The sequence below is a fragment of the Bombus huntii genome, chromosome 10, assembly GCF_024542735.1.
Source record: "Bombus huntii isolate Logan2020A chromosome 10, iyBomHunt1.1, whole genome shotgun sequence".
NCBI lineage: Eukaryota > Metazoa > Arthropoda > Insecta > Hymenoptera > Apidae > Bombus > Bombus huntii.
In genome coordinates this window covers 5,753,980-5,769,868 of record NC_066247.1, presented here as the reverse complement: position 1 = coordinate 5,769,868, position 15,889 = coordinate 5,753,980, and the positions used below count along the sequence as shown (strand labels likewise).

The following is a 15,889-nucleotide window of genomic DNA, read 5'->3' as shown; positions in this document are numbered from 1 at the left end:
ACCAGCGGATATGACGATGAACAATAAATAAAAAGAAAATTAAAGATGATGACACAAGACAAAGAAAGAGAAGAAGAAAGGATTAGTATCCTATGATGTATTATGTTCGTGTCTATTTATATTATTCTTGAAACGCCCTAAAAATCATAGGACAATGTTCTAACAGTTAGAACCAACCGACCAACCGACCAGCAATCGAAAAAGGGAAATTCATAAGCAAAATCAACATAACTGAATTTTAAAACCATATGTTATTTGATCTCATTTTCATTAATGAAATATTAAAGAAAAAAGAATGTTTCGTCATTGCATTAGAGTTGTCTCACGGATATCAAGGCGGAAGGAATTTCACTGTGCGATTTTATCGAGTCTTTAGGATCTGGTTAACGTTTAAAGCTCTTTATAAAGCGGTCACAACGAGCCCAAGCTGTGCCACATCCGAGTCCAATCTGAGCTTCAGTTTCGGCGAGCTTCCATCCAGAAAATACAGTATCGTTTGCCCGTACACAATGGAGGGAGAAATTACGGGACGTGTTATTATTAATGATTGTACCTATAACTATAAAAACTCGAGCAACATTTAACGCGTACTTAGTTCTTAGTGAACATTCAATATAGATCTTTCTTACCCGAGCTCCTCGACAACTCAGTAAGGAAGATGAAGATCCTCGCTATTGTCTTTGCCTTCTGCTTCGTCGGGACTTTGGTAAATTTCGACATTACTTGATTGCAATCATCTAATTTGTTTAATAGGACTGTTTCTTTCTTTCATATATGATATGTATCAATGTTTTAAATTCTTATATTTTTGTCTCGAGTATTATAATTCGTAAATATTTCGGTGTTGGAAATTCATTGTAAATATCGTCATAGATGGATAATATAATCTCATTATTTTTAATCGAATAAAACGATAATTTCGTGGCTTGTTATTTTATGATTAAAACGATATATAAGAAAGAATTCATTGATTGTAAAACCAGGACTCTTTTAATATCTAAAATAAGAGAAATATAATAATTCGATCTTAAAATTTCTTCTCTTTGATGCTCTTAGTATGTGAAAATATCTCGAATTACGAGATACTTCCGGATTCTCGCATACTACGATTAAAAAGTTAACTATAATATCGAAAAAGTTTATTTATATTCTGATTGTATATTTACAACCTGCAAGCTCAAATCATTTATAGTTAAACTATTAACAACATTTCACTCAATATTTATTTATATTTTAAAGTCTTTATAACGTGTTGTAATATTTCCAGGCATTTTCAAATAGCATAAAAGCCAAGGTGGAACGTTTCAGGGCATCTTGTATCACAGAGACTAGTATCGATCCAAGTAAGTAGCAAACAACGAAATAAATTGCAAACAATAGAAAACCTTAGTCAATATTAATCAAACTTCAGAATTAATACAGGGTGCTAAGGAAGGCATTATATCTAAGGCAGACGAGAGACTTGGTTGTTACACGTACTGTATGCTGAGGAAAAAGGGAATCGTAAGTAACGAAATTATTTAAGTCATATCATACAAAGTATTCTTTGAATTAAATTACATAAATGAAACAAGTTCCACGATTTTGTAAACCTATAATGTCTATCAACATACTTTCTAAAATCAATCGTTTCGATGAAGAGCAGAAAAAGGTGAAGAACATATCAATACAAGAACACTTTTTCAAATATTTTCCCATATTTCGTATTACACGAGATACGCATTTTATATAACTGTATTATTCATCGTCGATAGTTGACTATATCGTTTATCGGTGCAAATGGGAAAAAAGTGTTTAAACTTTGTCATAAGAAGAAATCCTATTAGACATTCTCGTTCTATCAAACTTTTATGAAAAGTTCGATTTAGATCGTTTCACATTAATTAGAATAGGTTATGAGTACAAAATTAACCTAACATCGAAAGTATTGATTTTATGATTTGTATGTTGATAAGGCATCTCTTACTCTTTTCTGTGAATTATAACTGATGTGTTAAATTCTTTTCTTATAACATCCCGCATATGGAAGGAAGTAAAGAAAAAACATTTTTATTTCCATAACACAGGTAGAAGAGAATGGACGCCTTTGGGTAAACATTGCCAAGAGACAGTTAATAACCTATGGAGCTGACGCGCTAATGGCTGATGAAATGGTCAATAAATGCAAAAACATCGGTAAATAAAAAATTGTTACTAAGAAATCTGACTTTATTTTAAATATTAAACAAAATTTTTTGTAAATTATTTGCCATTTAAAAAGAGTAATTTAATAATCTTTACTCATTGTCATTTTAGCTGGTGGCAACGAATGTAAGCAAGCTAGTAACTTGATACAGTGTTTCCTGGAGATCAGGAGTTTATACATATTCTAACTAAAAATCAAACTGCTGAAATGAAATGGTTTAATTTGCAACTCGATGCATTTCGTAATTTATTTTGCACAAAATATTTATAGATTTAAATTAATAAATTATAATAATGTACATATCATTATTTGACACTTAAATCTTTGTTCGCATAGTCAAAATACAAGTTGTTTCACCATCTTGTCCTCGTGTCTCCAAGTGTTATTTATCTACTGTAATTATCTACTTCCATTTTAAAATTTATGTTAGAATATAAATCATTTTGTTAATTATGAAAATAGTTACAATGAATGGTAGTTTGAATTTAAATTGCAATTGTAATAAAAAGCAGAATAATTCTCATGCAATGTTTTAAATTTGATGAGCCATTGAAATTTAAATTTGTATCGATAACTTAAATATCGATATTTTATTGAAGTATAAATAAGTGTATAATTCCTTTGTTCACCGCAATAATTCGCAGAGGGCGTAAAAAACATTCTGATTACCATTTAAAGTAGGTATTACCAGCTTTGGTATTGCAGAACATATAATATGATAACAACACAAATTTCTATAAGACATAAAATCTATTTTATATTACGTTTATGGTGTTAGTTCTATGCTATGTATGTATATGCTGAACTGAAAATTGTAAATTGTACATAATTCTAACGTATGTGTATATATATAATTTTAATGAAATGAATAAGCATTTGAGTAACATGGAAATTTAACTCATTCTTTTTTATTCCTTTGTTCTTACATTTCTCACTTCCGACAAATAAAACTTTTTTATTGCGTTTCTAATATAATTTTAAGACTAATATCAAAGTGGTATTATCTTCAGTTAGATTATACACAAGTATTATTATATTACTTCAACTGAAATTAAATATTGTAATTACCTAATCTTTGAATGCTTTAAAAAAAAATTTGAGTAGTATTAATAAATAAATTTAATTTAATTAAATTTGTTTGCTATACATTGTTTAATTACTATCAAATATTCTAAACAATGTCTAAGTCTTTCAAATAGGTACATAAACTATACTTTATAAGCAATAACTTTTATTAAAATTGTTCTTGGAACATTATGCTGTATTCGGTAGTCATAAATTAGTTCCACGTTGGACATGACCGCAAAGTGAGCAACATGGCCACAAAGGAAAACAATTTTCCTCTATTATACGGAGAATTAAATAAATTAGGGCAAAATGGTGAATACGAGCGGGCAATAAAAATTGCTAATAAGAGTGAGTTTTCGTGATCTTACAAATTGCTTTCAATTCTACGAGTTTACTATCAACATAACCTGTGTCCCATTTACGAAGAACAACATATTCTCAACAATAGAAAATTTTTCAGTTTTAGGTATTTCCCAGGATGAAGAAGCAGCTTTCCATTGTAAAGTTATTTGCTATATTCAATTATCTAAATTCAATGATGCACTCCAGTTTATTACTAAGAATCCAAAACTATCAGGGTATGTCATCCATTTATTATATATTAGTGTTAAAACTTTTCTATTTTAATTAATATTCACTTCGTACAATTCTAATAACAAATAAATATTTTTTAGCAATTTAGATTTCGAGAAAGCATATTGTTTATATAGATTGAATCAAGTGCAGGACGCTTTGAAGGTAGTAGAAAATGTTTCAAATCCTTCATTGAAACTCAAGGAACTGAAGGCTCAGATACTGTATAGGCTAGAAAAATATGAAGAATGTTTCTCTGTGTACAGAGACATTATAAAAAATTCTCACGATGAATATGAAGATGAAAGGGAAGCTAATCTTGCAGCAGTGGTTGTAAATTTAGCAATTGAGGATTCTGTAAGTCCTTAACAGTTAATGTTATTTAAGTATATGTTAATTTATATTTATTGTAATTTATATTTTTTTTAACAGAACTTAGAAGTTCCTGCATTACGCGAAGATACATATGAATTAATATATAATACAGCTTGTGGTTTAATTGCACAAGGTAGCAAAGGTGATAAAGCCATCTTGATTGAGGCAGAAAAAAAGCTTAGAGCAGCTGAGAAAAAGTGTAAAGAAAATTTAGAGGAAGATGGAGTTGCTGAAGAAGAAATAGAAGATGAATTAGGAATTATTAGAGTTCAACTTGGATATTGTCTTCAGCTTCAGGGTCGCGAGAAAGAAGCTCAAGCATTGTACATTTCTGCTTTGAAAGCAAAACCAGATGACATAGCTCTAGTAGCAGTTGCAAGCAATAACCTTGTGTGCCTTAATAAAGATCAAAACGTATTTGATAGTAAAAAAAGAATGAAAAGCGCTACTCATGATAGCTTAGAACATAAATTAACTTCTAGACAGAGACGGAACATTGCATACAATCAGTGCTTGTTAGCTTTATACACTGATCAGGTATAAACTCAATTAGTAATACACTGTTTTATTGATCATTGTTCACATATCATTATTCTATAACTTATGTCCTTGCAGGCAGACCAGTGTCAGCAACTTTGCAATAAACTAGCTAAGGATCATCCTGCACTGGCTGTGGATGCAATGTTTGTTAAGGCAGTACAACTTGGTAAAGAGGGTAAAGCAAAGGAAGCAGCAAAGTTATTAATACAGTATGCAGTTGGAGATAAAGAATTGCAAATGAAACTGGTTTGTGTGCAACTCTTATTGAGTCAGGATGAAAGACAAGAGGCAATTGATATTCTTGAAAATCTGAGTGAAAGAGACAGATCATTACCTGGCATAGTCAGCGCACTTGTAACTCTTCATATGGCTAATAATAATCGTGAAAAAGCATCAGATGCTCTAAAAAATGCAGTTAACTATTACAAGAAAAATAAGGTAGGTGCATTTAATCTAATTTCTTTCTTTTTCAACTCGATTTAGTATAACCTTTGATATTCAATTTTAGGATGCTACTGCTAATTTAGGAGAATTATGGCGACAAGCCGCTGATTTTTATCTACGCGGAGGAGAAATTAAAATGGCAGCTGATATTTTACAAGAAATGGTAGATGCTGCGCCTTGCGATACTAAGACATTAGCGCAATTGGTGGTAGCTTATGTGCAATTTCGTCCAGAAAAGGCACAATTGCTATCAAAACGTCTGCCACCATTACATGACCTTTCTGAAACGATCGACGTTGATGCTTTGGAGAACAGTAACTGGGTAATTGGTACCAAAATGACCAAGAAGAAGATAGAACCATCTCCTGGGTAAGTATTATTCTCTTAATATAGTCTCGATAATAAAATTCTCAATAAAATTAATAATTATAACTCTATTGTGTAGCAAACCCGTTGTCGATATAACGCAAAAGAAAAAGAAAAAACGTAAACGCAAAGGAAAGTTACCTAAGAACTATGATCCAAATGTTCCACCTGATCCTGAACGATGGTTACCCAGACACGAACGTAGTGGATTTAGGAAGAAACGAGATAGGAGAAATCGAGATGCTGCGATGAAAGGCACACAAGGTGCTGCAGCTGTAGCTAGTGATATGTAGTATGTATTAATTCACACATTTATTATTTAATTTATACATACAATTAATAACTTTTATTATCACTTATCGTTACAGTGATATTACTAAGATGCCTACAAATGCGAAACCTTCTCCCAACCCTCGACATAGTCCAGCGGTAGAAAGTTCCGGTCCACGACAACAGCAACGTAAAGTTCAACAAAAAAAGAAAAAGAAAGGAGGAAAATGGTAAAACAAGCAATTCGTATTTGTCCAAAACATGTATAATATTTCAATATTGCTAGAAAGATGGATGATTGAACGATACATCTCATTGACAAGTCGTATAACTTTTTCAATTATACATATATTTTTTATCGCTGTACATATGTACAGTAAAAAATACTGCCATTTTTAAACGAACGTACTACTTTATACTAGTATCGTTTCATCATTGTAAATTTTTAACTTCTGAATTTGTCATTAGATTAAAATGTAACTAGGTTCTACCAGGATTGAAAATATATACAAAAGAATGATATATAAAATATTTTTATTCCCTTTTTCTTTTAATCCTCTTGTCAATTTTTCACAAAATTCTGCAATATAATATACAATATAGATAACATATTCCTTGCATACATTGACTAGGATTTGGCAATACATATCTTTATTTCTCTGTTGGTAACAATTGTATATAAAAATACAATCTGTGTCAAATTCATTTTTTTCTCTTAGTAAATCTGTAATTCCTGTTGATATATTGTGATTGTGCGTCAAATCTTTAACATTCATGTAACAGATTTATATATGTATATGTAATATAATAAGTGGCATAATTCGTAACTGCAATAATCTTACATTGCATATAATAATAAAATGCCACTTCATATTTCAGTAAAATTCATTACTCTAAAATCATAACTCTGTGAAGACACGTTGTGATTACATGTCATTGTAGCATATCGATGTATGTCCACGCACGCGTGCTTGTGTAAAAGGATATCCTCGGTTTATATCATTCTAACTTATTGTCTTGTATTACAATTGCACAACACAGCATTGTTTATCGTGTATATATAAATTTATAACAAAGAGGCAACTGTTGAGGTAAGAATAACCGTATATGTATATCATAAAACGCTTCTACATCTATGTTCTTTTTTATATAGTTTCCTAATATGTCAAGGCTGTAAATCGTCCTCATCTAGATGTTTAGTTAAAATGCTTTAATACCCTTCCATTAGAAAATAGTACAACAGGCACGCTCATTCAACTGGTCTGAATATTATGATATGCATAATATGTAGAAAATAAACAAGCACTGGAAAGTTCATTTTACCAGTCCTAAACAAGTATATCCGTTAATTGATACTTTTGTCATGCCACACTCATCTATTGGCAAGCAATTTCCCGTGTTCCCAAAACCAATCGCCAAATCAGTTCGACAAAAATGAGTTTGTCAAAAATGAGAATAGATGAGTAAGGCACAAATTCATGTAAATGCCATAAAACACTTACATAATGATGTAAATAATTCTCAATGTATGAACATTATATTTCCAACAAATAATGCTACTTTTCAGGTATAATGCCTTCCCAGGCATCTTCTCGCTGTTTGTTGGCTAATCTACGTTTTTCTAGAAACAAAGAAAAAACAACTTATTTCTGCTTTTTTAAAGCTTTTTTAAACTTCAAACTGTGAGAAGTGTTTTGTGTAAATAATACTTACCTTTAGCCTCACGTAATACATTTTTCTCATGTTCGCGTTCCTGCCTAGCAGTAGCTAATTTTACACCTAAAGCACCCGTAACCAGTCGTCTAGCTAATGCCGCGCAAGTTTCTGGACGACTTCTGTACGGCTGTAAAAATTCCGCGCTCCTTTTTGCTTTTGTTTTACTCAAGGCTGTGGCCTCGCTCAAGGGTCGTGTTTTAACAAATGGATGGTCCGAAGCCAATACTTCAGCAGCTAAAACCGATTTAACGGGTGAGCACTTGTTACTGATAATGTCGGTGTAATTTTGACTCGTTTCTAATTACCAACAAGAGGACTACTGAAGACTCCAAGACAGTGTGTGTCATCTACCCACTTTAGTTCAAACCCACCATTCTTAAAAGGACTAAAAACAGCTGCTAAATCACTGGTTTTAAATTCTGATGGAAAATTGTAAATTTCAACAACATGAGCAAATTCGTCGCTAGATACCTCGATGTGTTTAGTGTACGGTTTGTAATCGCTTTTCGGTTGTTCTATCACAACATTACCAACAGCCGCTGTTAACTGAAATAAAAGTAATTAACATTAAAAAAGTACATAGTTTTGTCGTTTTATGTTGGTGAATGGTAAATTCATAAATACTTGCCTCCTCGATAAGAGTTGGATCTAAACAATCACCATTATCGTCGAATAAACTGTCCCAGTCACATTCATCCCTATTAATCTTTTTAATTGGTGGAGAAGGTGGAGGTGCAGGTTTACTTTTCTGCCGCACAACCTTTTTTACTTTCTTTTCTGGTAGTGCTGTAGGAATAGGAATAACTTCCTTATTAGGTTGTTGTGGTTCTTTCTGTACACTATCTGAGATAATCAGCACGTTTGATACCATATTTCGACGCATCATTTGCGTGTTCTTTTGGTTTGTTATCTCGTCCTTATTTGAAATTTCCGAATGTTGTTTGTTATTTGCATTTGAATTAGTTACAACAATATCGTTATTACATTTATCAGATCTGTCTATTTCTTCATTAACATTAACTTCACTATATATACATGTCTCAACTGAGTCTAAGTTATTGTTATCTTCATTAGAATTACTAGAGATTTCTTGCTCTTCAATAATTCCTGAATGAAATGTATCAGTTGTCTCACATTTAGTTTCAGGAGCAGTAGTACCGTCTGTATCATTTGGCACATCTTCATTTAGATTATCTAACTGCTTAGTTGTTATTTTATCACTAGTTTCCATCGTAAGTCCTTCTGGAATAACAGAAGAAGTCGGGTCCTTTGGATCTTCTTGCAGACAGATATTAATTTCAGGTTCATCATTACTTTGATTATCATCAAAACACGTATTTAGTTCCTTTTGTTCACATTCTATACTTTGTTGTAAACTAGAATCTGTTTCTTTGATATCTAAACTTGATTTTGATTGGCCATGAGAAGCAGAGGACGGATCGTCCTTAACTGAACGACTCACATGAATAGATTCTACTGGCTGAGGACTCCCTTCTGTTTCCAAACTTCTACGATGTCTTGGTACATAAACTGCGCGATCTGGCCTTCTCTGACGAGAAGATCTTAATAAAATTCAGTTAAAGATATTTACAATTTATTCTTTGAATTATAAGAAAGTAAATAGACGGAAGTATTTTTACAATTTCTTACTTTGCACTAGATGAATCTGCAGCTGCTTGTATTTGAACTTGGTCCATATTTGTTTGAAGTTCATTTCTGGCCCTCCTAACAGCTGGCGGCCTATAGATTTCAACCGTTGGCGTTGATTTTACTAAAAGTTCGAATGACAAATTTAATTAACTTTACACTATCTTTTTCAGATATGAAGTTTTCAATATAAGTTTTTAATTACCTTGTCTTTGAATTCGTACGCGTTCTGGAGATGCGGAGGGCGATCGTCGACCTTCAATGCCCATCTCGAACAAGGTACCAGTACCTTTCGTTATACAACTTGTTGTACACTGTTCACCATTCAATTTTGGGTCTCTTGAATATTGAAAAATAAAATATTATAACCTTGTTATTTTATAATTAGTTTAATACTTCTTTTTTAAGTCGGTTAAATAGTTCTCTGACGCGTCTGAGTACTACGTCACGCGACCTTGAGCCGGTCAGTTTCACTTTCGTTTACTGCTGCTACGTCGTAAGAATTTCATTCTTGTAAACTCATTTCGTAACAGTATTAGAATCGTCTGTGAATTTCGCGTAAATCTGATTCAATCTAGAACGAGTTCTACTTTCGAAGGAATCGAGCATTAATATAATCGTTTTTAAATTAATCGCGTTAAAATGATATTGCATCTTATGCGAAGAAATAGGTGTATTCCGTGATACAAAAACATTGAGAGTTTATAATTTAGTACTTTTACTAACTTTATAATAAATCTATTAAAAATTAATCCATTTTTACATAAAATCCACTTCATAAAATATACTATTAAAATATAGTAACAATTTTTTTCTCCAATTTAACACAAACACTATATATTTATCCACAATTATTACAGAAATCGCTGAACTATAATTGTTATCAGAATGTCTTCTTTATCGATAGGTTATCGATGGAGGGGCATCATTAAATGATTCACAACAGGAAATAATGAAATCCTACACTTTGTGATTTGTTCAGGTGATATATCACTGAAACGATTGAATGTAATAGCACTTTGCTAAATGACCACGGGATTGTATCTAGTTAGTTATCGAGAGAGGCATGTACGTGCTTGTTTATATCATATACAGTCAGTTGTAAAAGTCTATGGATACAATTGTAATCACAAAGGAAATGAAAAATAAACTTTGCTACAGAATCATCTATACTTACATATCAATACAAAATAGTTCTCATTATGCTCAGTATACTAATGTATTTCTTGAAGAAATCACAAATATTTAGATTACGAAGATCTTAAAACGGTTATACCAGTAATTACAAAACCTTTAATTCCATTACTGCTAAAAAGATAGTAAACTGCAATTGATACCTATAGAGAGCTATAACGTACCTATAGACATACGTATATACATTTATATATTTTGTATTTCTTCAGTTCTTTTCTTTTTTAAATAAAGACGTAAGGAACTGTGATATTTATTTAAATATACATTTAACTGCAATTAATACAGAATTGGATACCAAAAATATTGTAGGATCTAACATCTTGATTACAATACTTCGAACTTGATGGTAATGACGAACGAAGACCTTTGTGATGGACTGTACGCAACATCAAAGGCTCACTTCACGAAGCAAGATCGGAGTGGTGGGGATAGCAACGGTCACTTAACGAAGCAATGTCACTATACATATAATACATGTATCATAACAATAGGCACTTCGATACCTTATCACGTCACTTTTGTAACACACGACTGTCCGTCTGGCAGAACCCTGGCCGATCGAGAATGTATGCAGATCGGCAAAACGGTCCTGCACCAGCTGGTGTATAATATATCTTCGATAGTTGTTTACAGGTGGAAAGACGAGTACCCTGCAAAAGTGAAAAGAACGCGTTACGATCACGGCTGAAAGTGAGACTGGACTGAGGACGGGTGAACGTAACCGCCTTGCCCCGGGCCACTTTGCCCGTATCCTGTCAGATGAACACAGGCAGGCTAACTTTTACATAACATTTCACTTTCTCCTTCTCTGATTTTCTTAAAATTAGAGCCATCCTTGGTCCGAATAATCACGTATCATTTCGGCCATTCCACAGACACATAATACGGGTATTTGCATGAAAAAGTTGGGCAAAGATGTAGGACAACTTTTTAGTAAGAAAATATTATTTTAAAAATATTTTCGCTCGGATCATATACAAGCCACATCGATTAACTTCATCAATATTGTTTGATTTTTAATTAAACACTGATTACTTGTTACGATATTAAAATTATGGATCATGTAAAAAACAATTTCTTGATTATTCTTTCATCATTTATTTCGAAAATTTTCTCCTTGCAACTTACATAACTATCTATATTTAAACTCTGATTTTATATAAGATATTTCATGCCTAAATGCTTCCTCTGAATAATTCTCCTAATTTAATACTATTTGCTTAAGGCTCTCCAAATTTATCGTTATGCTATTTCGTAGAGCAATCGAATGACTCAACTGTAAACTTTCGAAGTACTTCAATGCCGTACGTACAAAGAAAAAGGTCGTTAATAATTTATTCGTAATGTATCCGATTCTTTTTGTGAATGAAAATTTTGCAAGCGAAACAAAATTTCTGAAATCGACTTTTGGCCAACTTTCCGATACAAATTCTCCATTATGCGCCGACATCACCGCCGTTACAACCGTGTTACATTTCACATACATAATCAGATTTCATGGAAACCGGCTATTACGTTCAACCGGAATAAAACGGTCGGATAAAGGCGGAATTTATTATGTGTAACGTCGTAACCGGATGTTTTTAGAAAGCATTGAGAGCATTAGAACAGGCGCAAGCAATACACAAAAAGTAGGAAATAGGAAACGAACTCTCAAGATCTAGTGGAGGGCAATTTCAGTCTCGGTAGATAAATAAAACTATTTAGACCAATATGGATGCTGGAAAACAAGATAAAATTCTCACCTTAACGTCGTTTCACGATAGTTAAATTACATGCCAACCGTTCAGGTGGAACGAACCATGTAGCGTGATAAATCGGGGTTCTCTGCGCTTCTCTTTCTCTTATAGCCAGATATGAAAGCCGAGAAGAAAAAGAAATCGACTGCAACAGACCGAACAAAACAACCGTTCCACGCTATCGTCTGATCCGGTTGATGAATCGTCGTTCCAAGAGTAAGATCTATGTTAATTACGTTTCAGAGACGACTAAATCGACGAGCCTTGAACTACAAAGAAGAAACAGAGTCCCGTGCGACTCGTAAGTGTTGCGTGGTTCACGTAATCATGCGTATACGTGAGCGACATACGACGAGAGACCGGTTGCACTCCATAGATTAACAATTATTCGTGCCATTCAAAATCGACCATCTGTCCCCCTGACGCGTGATTTCAATAATTAACGAGTTTAGGTGGCAAATGACGTAAGTGAAAGAGGTGAGGATTTTTTGGGTTAACACACGTATGATATTTTTGACGCTTACATCGTCGTTATTGGGCTTCTAATATTTACTACCTTCAGAGATATTGAAAATTTTATAGAGTTAGTTAATCTTCCGAGTAATTTGCGTTCTTTTTTTTTAATTATAGCAAAATTTTCGCCAAAAGAAATAAATTTTCCTATTTGTCATCTAAACGTAAACAATTATTCAATATGGCGGACGATCGGGGCCTTCTTTCCTTTCCTTTCCTTTCCTTTTTATTATCTTATTTCTTAAGCAAAGTAATTATGACATTAAACATTTTTTATCGATAAAATATCTACAAATTGTATTTTAAAAGTTTTAAGGATAGAATATGTTTAAATACGAACGGTCCATGAAATATTTATGAAATATTGGAACTGCATATTGAATAATCAAAGAACTGTACATATTACGGTATTCTTATATAATATGTGTTTGTAGTGACAGTTAATCTTGTGTAACCGTATGGTACATTATTTTCGTTGTCGTTGATGGAGATAATACGTTCCATTAAAATTTACGTTTCGTAGAAATTTTCTTTTGTTATCTAACGACGTACGCAACTTCCGCCATCTACGGAGGGCTAATTAACCAATAACCGCAACTTAAAAACTTATTATGTATTCCCATCTTACTGCAATATTCTAAATCAAGTGCAAGGAACCATATGATGTTAATTAAAAACAGAAATGTTAATTAGAACTATTGATATCTATGAAACGCATTCTTATTTTCTTCAGGCAACCTGCCAATGCGTCACAGTTCTTTTATGTTTCTCAAAACACTATGTAGTTTGCTAAAAATATAAATGTACAGCGAAAAATAAAACGCGTAAACGTTTGAAATGCGCGGGGAATTTGAGAAAAGAAAAAAATGTCTAATGTAATGGAACAATCTATTAGTTATAAACAAGAAAATCTATGAATATTTTTATCACGCGGCAATTGATTATGATCTCGTTTCATTTTTTTACACTACTTAATTTATATCAAGTTAATTTACGAAAGAATTTCGATTTTATATCATTAATAATTGAAGAATCGAAATGTTACACTCGCAGACAAAAAGATAACACATTTTGTAACTTTGATAATATGTGTGAGATATGTATGGAAATACAGTCTTTCTTATGTACATCTTGTAAAACAAGCTTTTTGAGTCGATGTTAGTAATCCTTAGATGTAAACATTGTACTTCTTCGAATGAACAAAAAGATAGCATAATAATTTCACATGGCCCTGATAGATGTAAATATTATTACCACGATGTATGGACAGAAGAAAAAGTTTCAAGCAGCCGACAACTAAGATGCTAAGGAAGCATCATGGTATAGGCAGGTATTGGTTATCATAGAAAAACGAAAATTGTCTTTGTATAAAGTTGCATGAATAGTTAAAGGTATATTGAACTGAAGATACAAACACATGCAGTAACAAGTACTGATAAAAATTGTATATTCCAGTAAGATAGTACTGTCTTCAACAGATAGTTATAAAATATTTTGTTGATAAAAAAAAAAAAAAAATGGGCGTTCTGCAACGGACAGCAAGATCTTCTGAATAGAAAATTATTGGGGAGAGCTTGCAAGAACGGTTTACAGAAAGGGGGCTCCATAAAATACTAACATTGTATTATTTTCAGTAAATATAAGTAAATTTTCATTTTTTCGTAGTATGTGCTATCAGTTTGACTCATTGAATTCTTGTAGTTTTTTAATTTTACGGATAAGAAAAACGTATTTATACTCCGAGAGCATTTCATATTGTAAGTTTACATTCAAAAGAATGTTTATTATTTTTCTATTTTTCTTCATTATCGAATAAAGTTTTACGAATTTACACATTGTGCTATTTTCTTGTTCAGGAGTGTAAATGATGTAAATGCTAGATGTAAAGATCTTCAGTGCAAACAAGAAGTATTGGTTTATAGTCAAAATGCATATTTACGATTGTCTTAACAGCGCAAATAAATTAATCAGCGTTCAAATTTGTATTTAGTATGAAATTTATATTTTTTCAAAGTCAAAGTAGCCTGTGTATATGTATACCTTAATTTCCGAATATTTTAATCACTTGCAGTAATACAGACCAATATACGTTGTCTGGAAGACAACGATATCAACCATTTACCTTTAGTGCAAGATATTTATAAATACTGCACAGAGGCCATAAAACACATCAATAACAAACACATTGAACACTTTTCAACAGTTCTATGGTATCCTAAATCATTTAGGTTATAAAGTTAATTCTAATTGCCTTTGAATTTCAGATTGTATGTCAAGGATACAAATAAATTTAACATAACGCGTCTCTGCTAACATTCTAAACTAAATCGCCAATAAAAATTGCGGGCTATCAAATCGATTCTATTTATGACAGCGTATATTATCTCATTTTCTTGCGTGATTGACAAACGTCAAGTACTTTTACATTATTGAGATATATCTTTAAGAGATTTAATACCGATGATTCCTCGGAGAAAACTTTACGTTGTAGTATCATAGACGTTCGTAGAAATTGAAAGTGAAAAATGTTTGAAGACACGTTGTGAAAAGACCGTGTGATCTAACCTTTAAAGGCGCGTCGTTGCATCAGGAAATGTGATCGTTTGGCTCTCCTACCTTTTCCGTTTCTTGTCCCTTGAAAATAGAGTCACGTCGTGCTCTACGTCCTCGGAGAAGAGGCTATCTTGCAAGCTCATTTATCTGCGAAACTGCGCGCAGAATTAAAGAAACTGCGATACTCAGAATTAAATTCATAAAGAGTTCAACGAATCCACGTTTACCGTGTTGCTGCAGTGCAGCCACGGTCTCTACTCGACGCACATTGACCATAAACTACCTTAGAATGTATCGCGCATGCGTTCATTTGCTTCTGCCTGTATAGCTACTGCGCAGGCGTACCGTTTTAAATCGCGAAACCATTTTGATACGAAATTTTACGCGCGGAAGTATCGTATCGAAATTAATATAAGTTTTACATTCTAATTCATTAATTTCGTAATATCTTTTTGTAAAATGGAATTGTAAGCATTTGTAAGGAATCTTCTTAGATTTGGTAACATGAAATGTGTTTTGATGATGAAATTAGCTTAGTTTGGTGCAACATTTTACCTGCGTAAATGTGGTGTATCTTTCTATGCGTTTCGTCTGAAAAATTAATGTAAGTTTGTGTACTCTAATCTATTGATATCGTAATATTGTTTCGTAAAATGGAATTGCAAGCACTTATAACGAATTTTTTGACTGAAAAATATGAAATGTG

The 15,889-nt window shown here is 32.5% G+C and overlaps 3 protein-coding genes across 10 annotated transcripts; 2 read left to right on the top strand and 1 right to left on the bottom strand.

Moving 5' to 3' along the window:
• Positions 1-76: 76 nt before the first annotated feature.
• On the top strand, positions 77-2,493 carry LOC126870117 (general odorant-binding protein 56h-like). The gene is made up of 5 exons (XM_050627600.1): positions 77-706; positions 1,268-1,343; positions 1,412-1,503; positions 2,067-2,175; positions 2,296-2,493. The coding sequence occupies exons 1-5, from the start codon at positions 659-661 to the stop codon at positions 2,370-2,372; spliced, it is 402 nt and encodes a 133-aa protein (XP_050483557.1). The 5' UTR covers positions 77-658; the 3' UTR covers positions 2,373-2,493.
• Positions 2,494-2,874: 381 nt separating this feature from the next.
• LOC126870048 (signal recognition particle subunit SRP72) lies at positions 2,875-6,352 on the top strand. Its single transcript, XM_050627437.1, has 9 exons — positions 2,875-3,021; positions 3,385-3,601; positions 3,714-3,831; positions 3,928-4,183; positions 4,259-4,738; positions 4,817-5,179; positions 5,250-5,554; positions 5,631-5,843; positions 5,920-6,352. Exons 2-9 carry the CDS (start codon positions 3,502-3,504, stop codon positions 6,053-6,055), a joined length of 1,971 nt encoding a protein of 656 aa, XP_050483394.1. The 5' UTR covers positions 2,875-3,021; positions 3,385-3,501; the 3' UTR covers positions 6,056-6,352.
• On the bottom strand, positions 6,339-15,469 carry LOC126870049 (R3H and coiled-coil domain-containing protein 1). Of its 8 annotated transcripts, none has more exons than XM_050627442.1 (9): positions 15,247-15,466; positions 12,124-12,386; positions 10,882-11,028; positions 9,390-9,523; positions 9,188-9,308; positions 8,166-9,099; positions 7,843-8,083; positions 7,535-7,771; positions 6,339-7,442 (listed from the first exon to the last, which is right to left on the bottom strand). In XM_050627442.1, exons 4-9 carry the CDS (start codon positions 9,451-9,453, stop codon positions 7,378-7,380), a joined length of 1,662 nt encoding a protein of 553 aa, XP_050483399.1. In that variant the 5' UTR covers positions 9,454-9,523; positions 10,882-11,028; positions 12,124-12,386; positions 15,247-15,466; the 3' UTR covers positions 6,339-7,377. The 8 variants fall into 8 exon arrangements, with proteins under 8 accessions (XP_050483399.1, XP_050483400.1, XP_050483395.1 ...); XM_050627443.1 differs by having other exon boundaries at positions 12,124-12,262; positions 15,247-15,360; XM_050627438.1 differs by lacking the exon at positions 12,124-12,386 and having other exon boundaries at positions 15,247-15,469.
• Between the last annotated feature and the right edge of the window lie 420 nt (positions 15,470-15,889).

Coding starts and splice junctions, on each gene's coding strand:
- LOC126870117 (XM_050627600.1), top strand. CDS start 659: ATGAAGATCCTCGCTATTGTCTTTGCCTTCTGCTTCGTCGGGACTTTG. Junction 1,344..1,411: donor AGAGACTAGTATCGATCCAA/GTAAGTAGCAAA, acceptor ATCAAACTTCAG/AATTAATACAGGGTGCTAAG. Junction 1,504..2,066: donor TGCTGAGGAAAAAGGGAATC/GTAAGTAACGAA, acceptor TCCATAACACAG/GTAGAAGAGAATGGACGCCT.
- LOC126870048 (XM_050627437.1), top strand. CDS start 3,502: ATGGCCACAAAGGAAAACAATTTTCCTCTATTATACGGAGAATTAAAT. Junction 4,739..4,816: donor TAGCTTTATACACTGATCAG/GTATAAACTCAA, acceptor ATGTCCTTGCAG/GCAGACCAGTGTCAGCAACT. Junction 5,555..5,630: donor AAGATAGAACCATCTCCTGG/GTAAGTATTATT, acceptor TCTATTGTGTAG/CAAACCCGTTGTCGATATAA.
- LOC126870049 (XM_050627438.1), bottom strand. CDS start 15,326: ATGAGCTTGCAAGATAGCCTCTTCTCCGAGGACGTAGAGCACGACGTG. Junction 8,084..8,165: donor ATCCAACTCTTATCGAGGAG/GCAAGTATTTAT, acceptor CTTTTATTTCAG/TTAACAGCGGCTGTTGGTAA. Junction 7,443..7,534: donor TGTATTACGTGAGGCTAAAG/GTAAGTATTATT, acceptor CTTTGTTTCTAG/AAAAACGTAGATTAGCCAAC.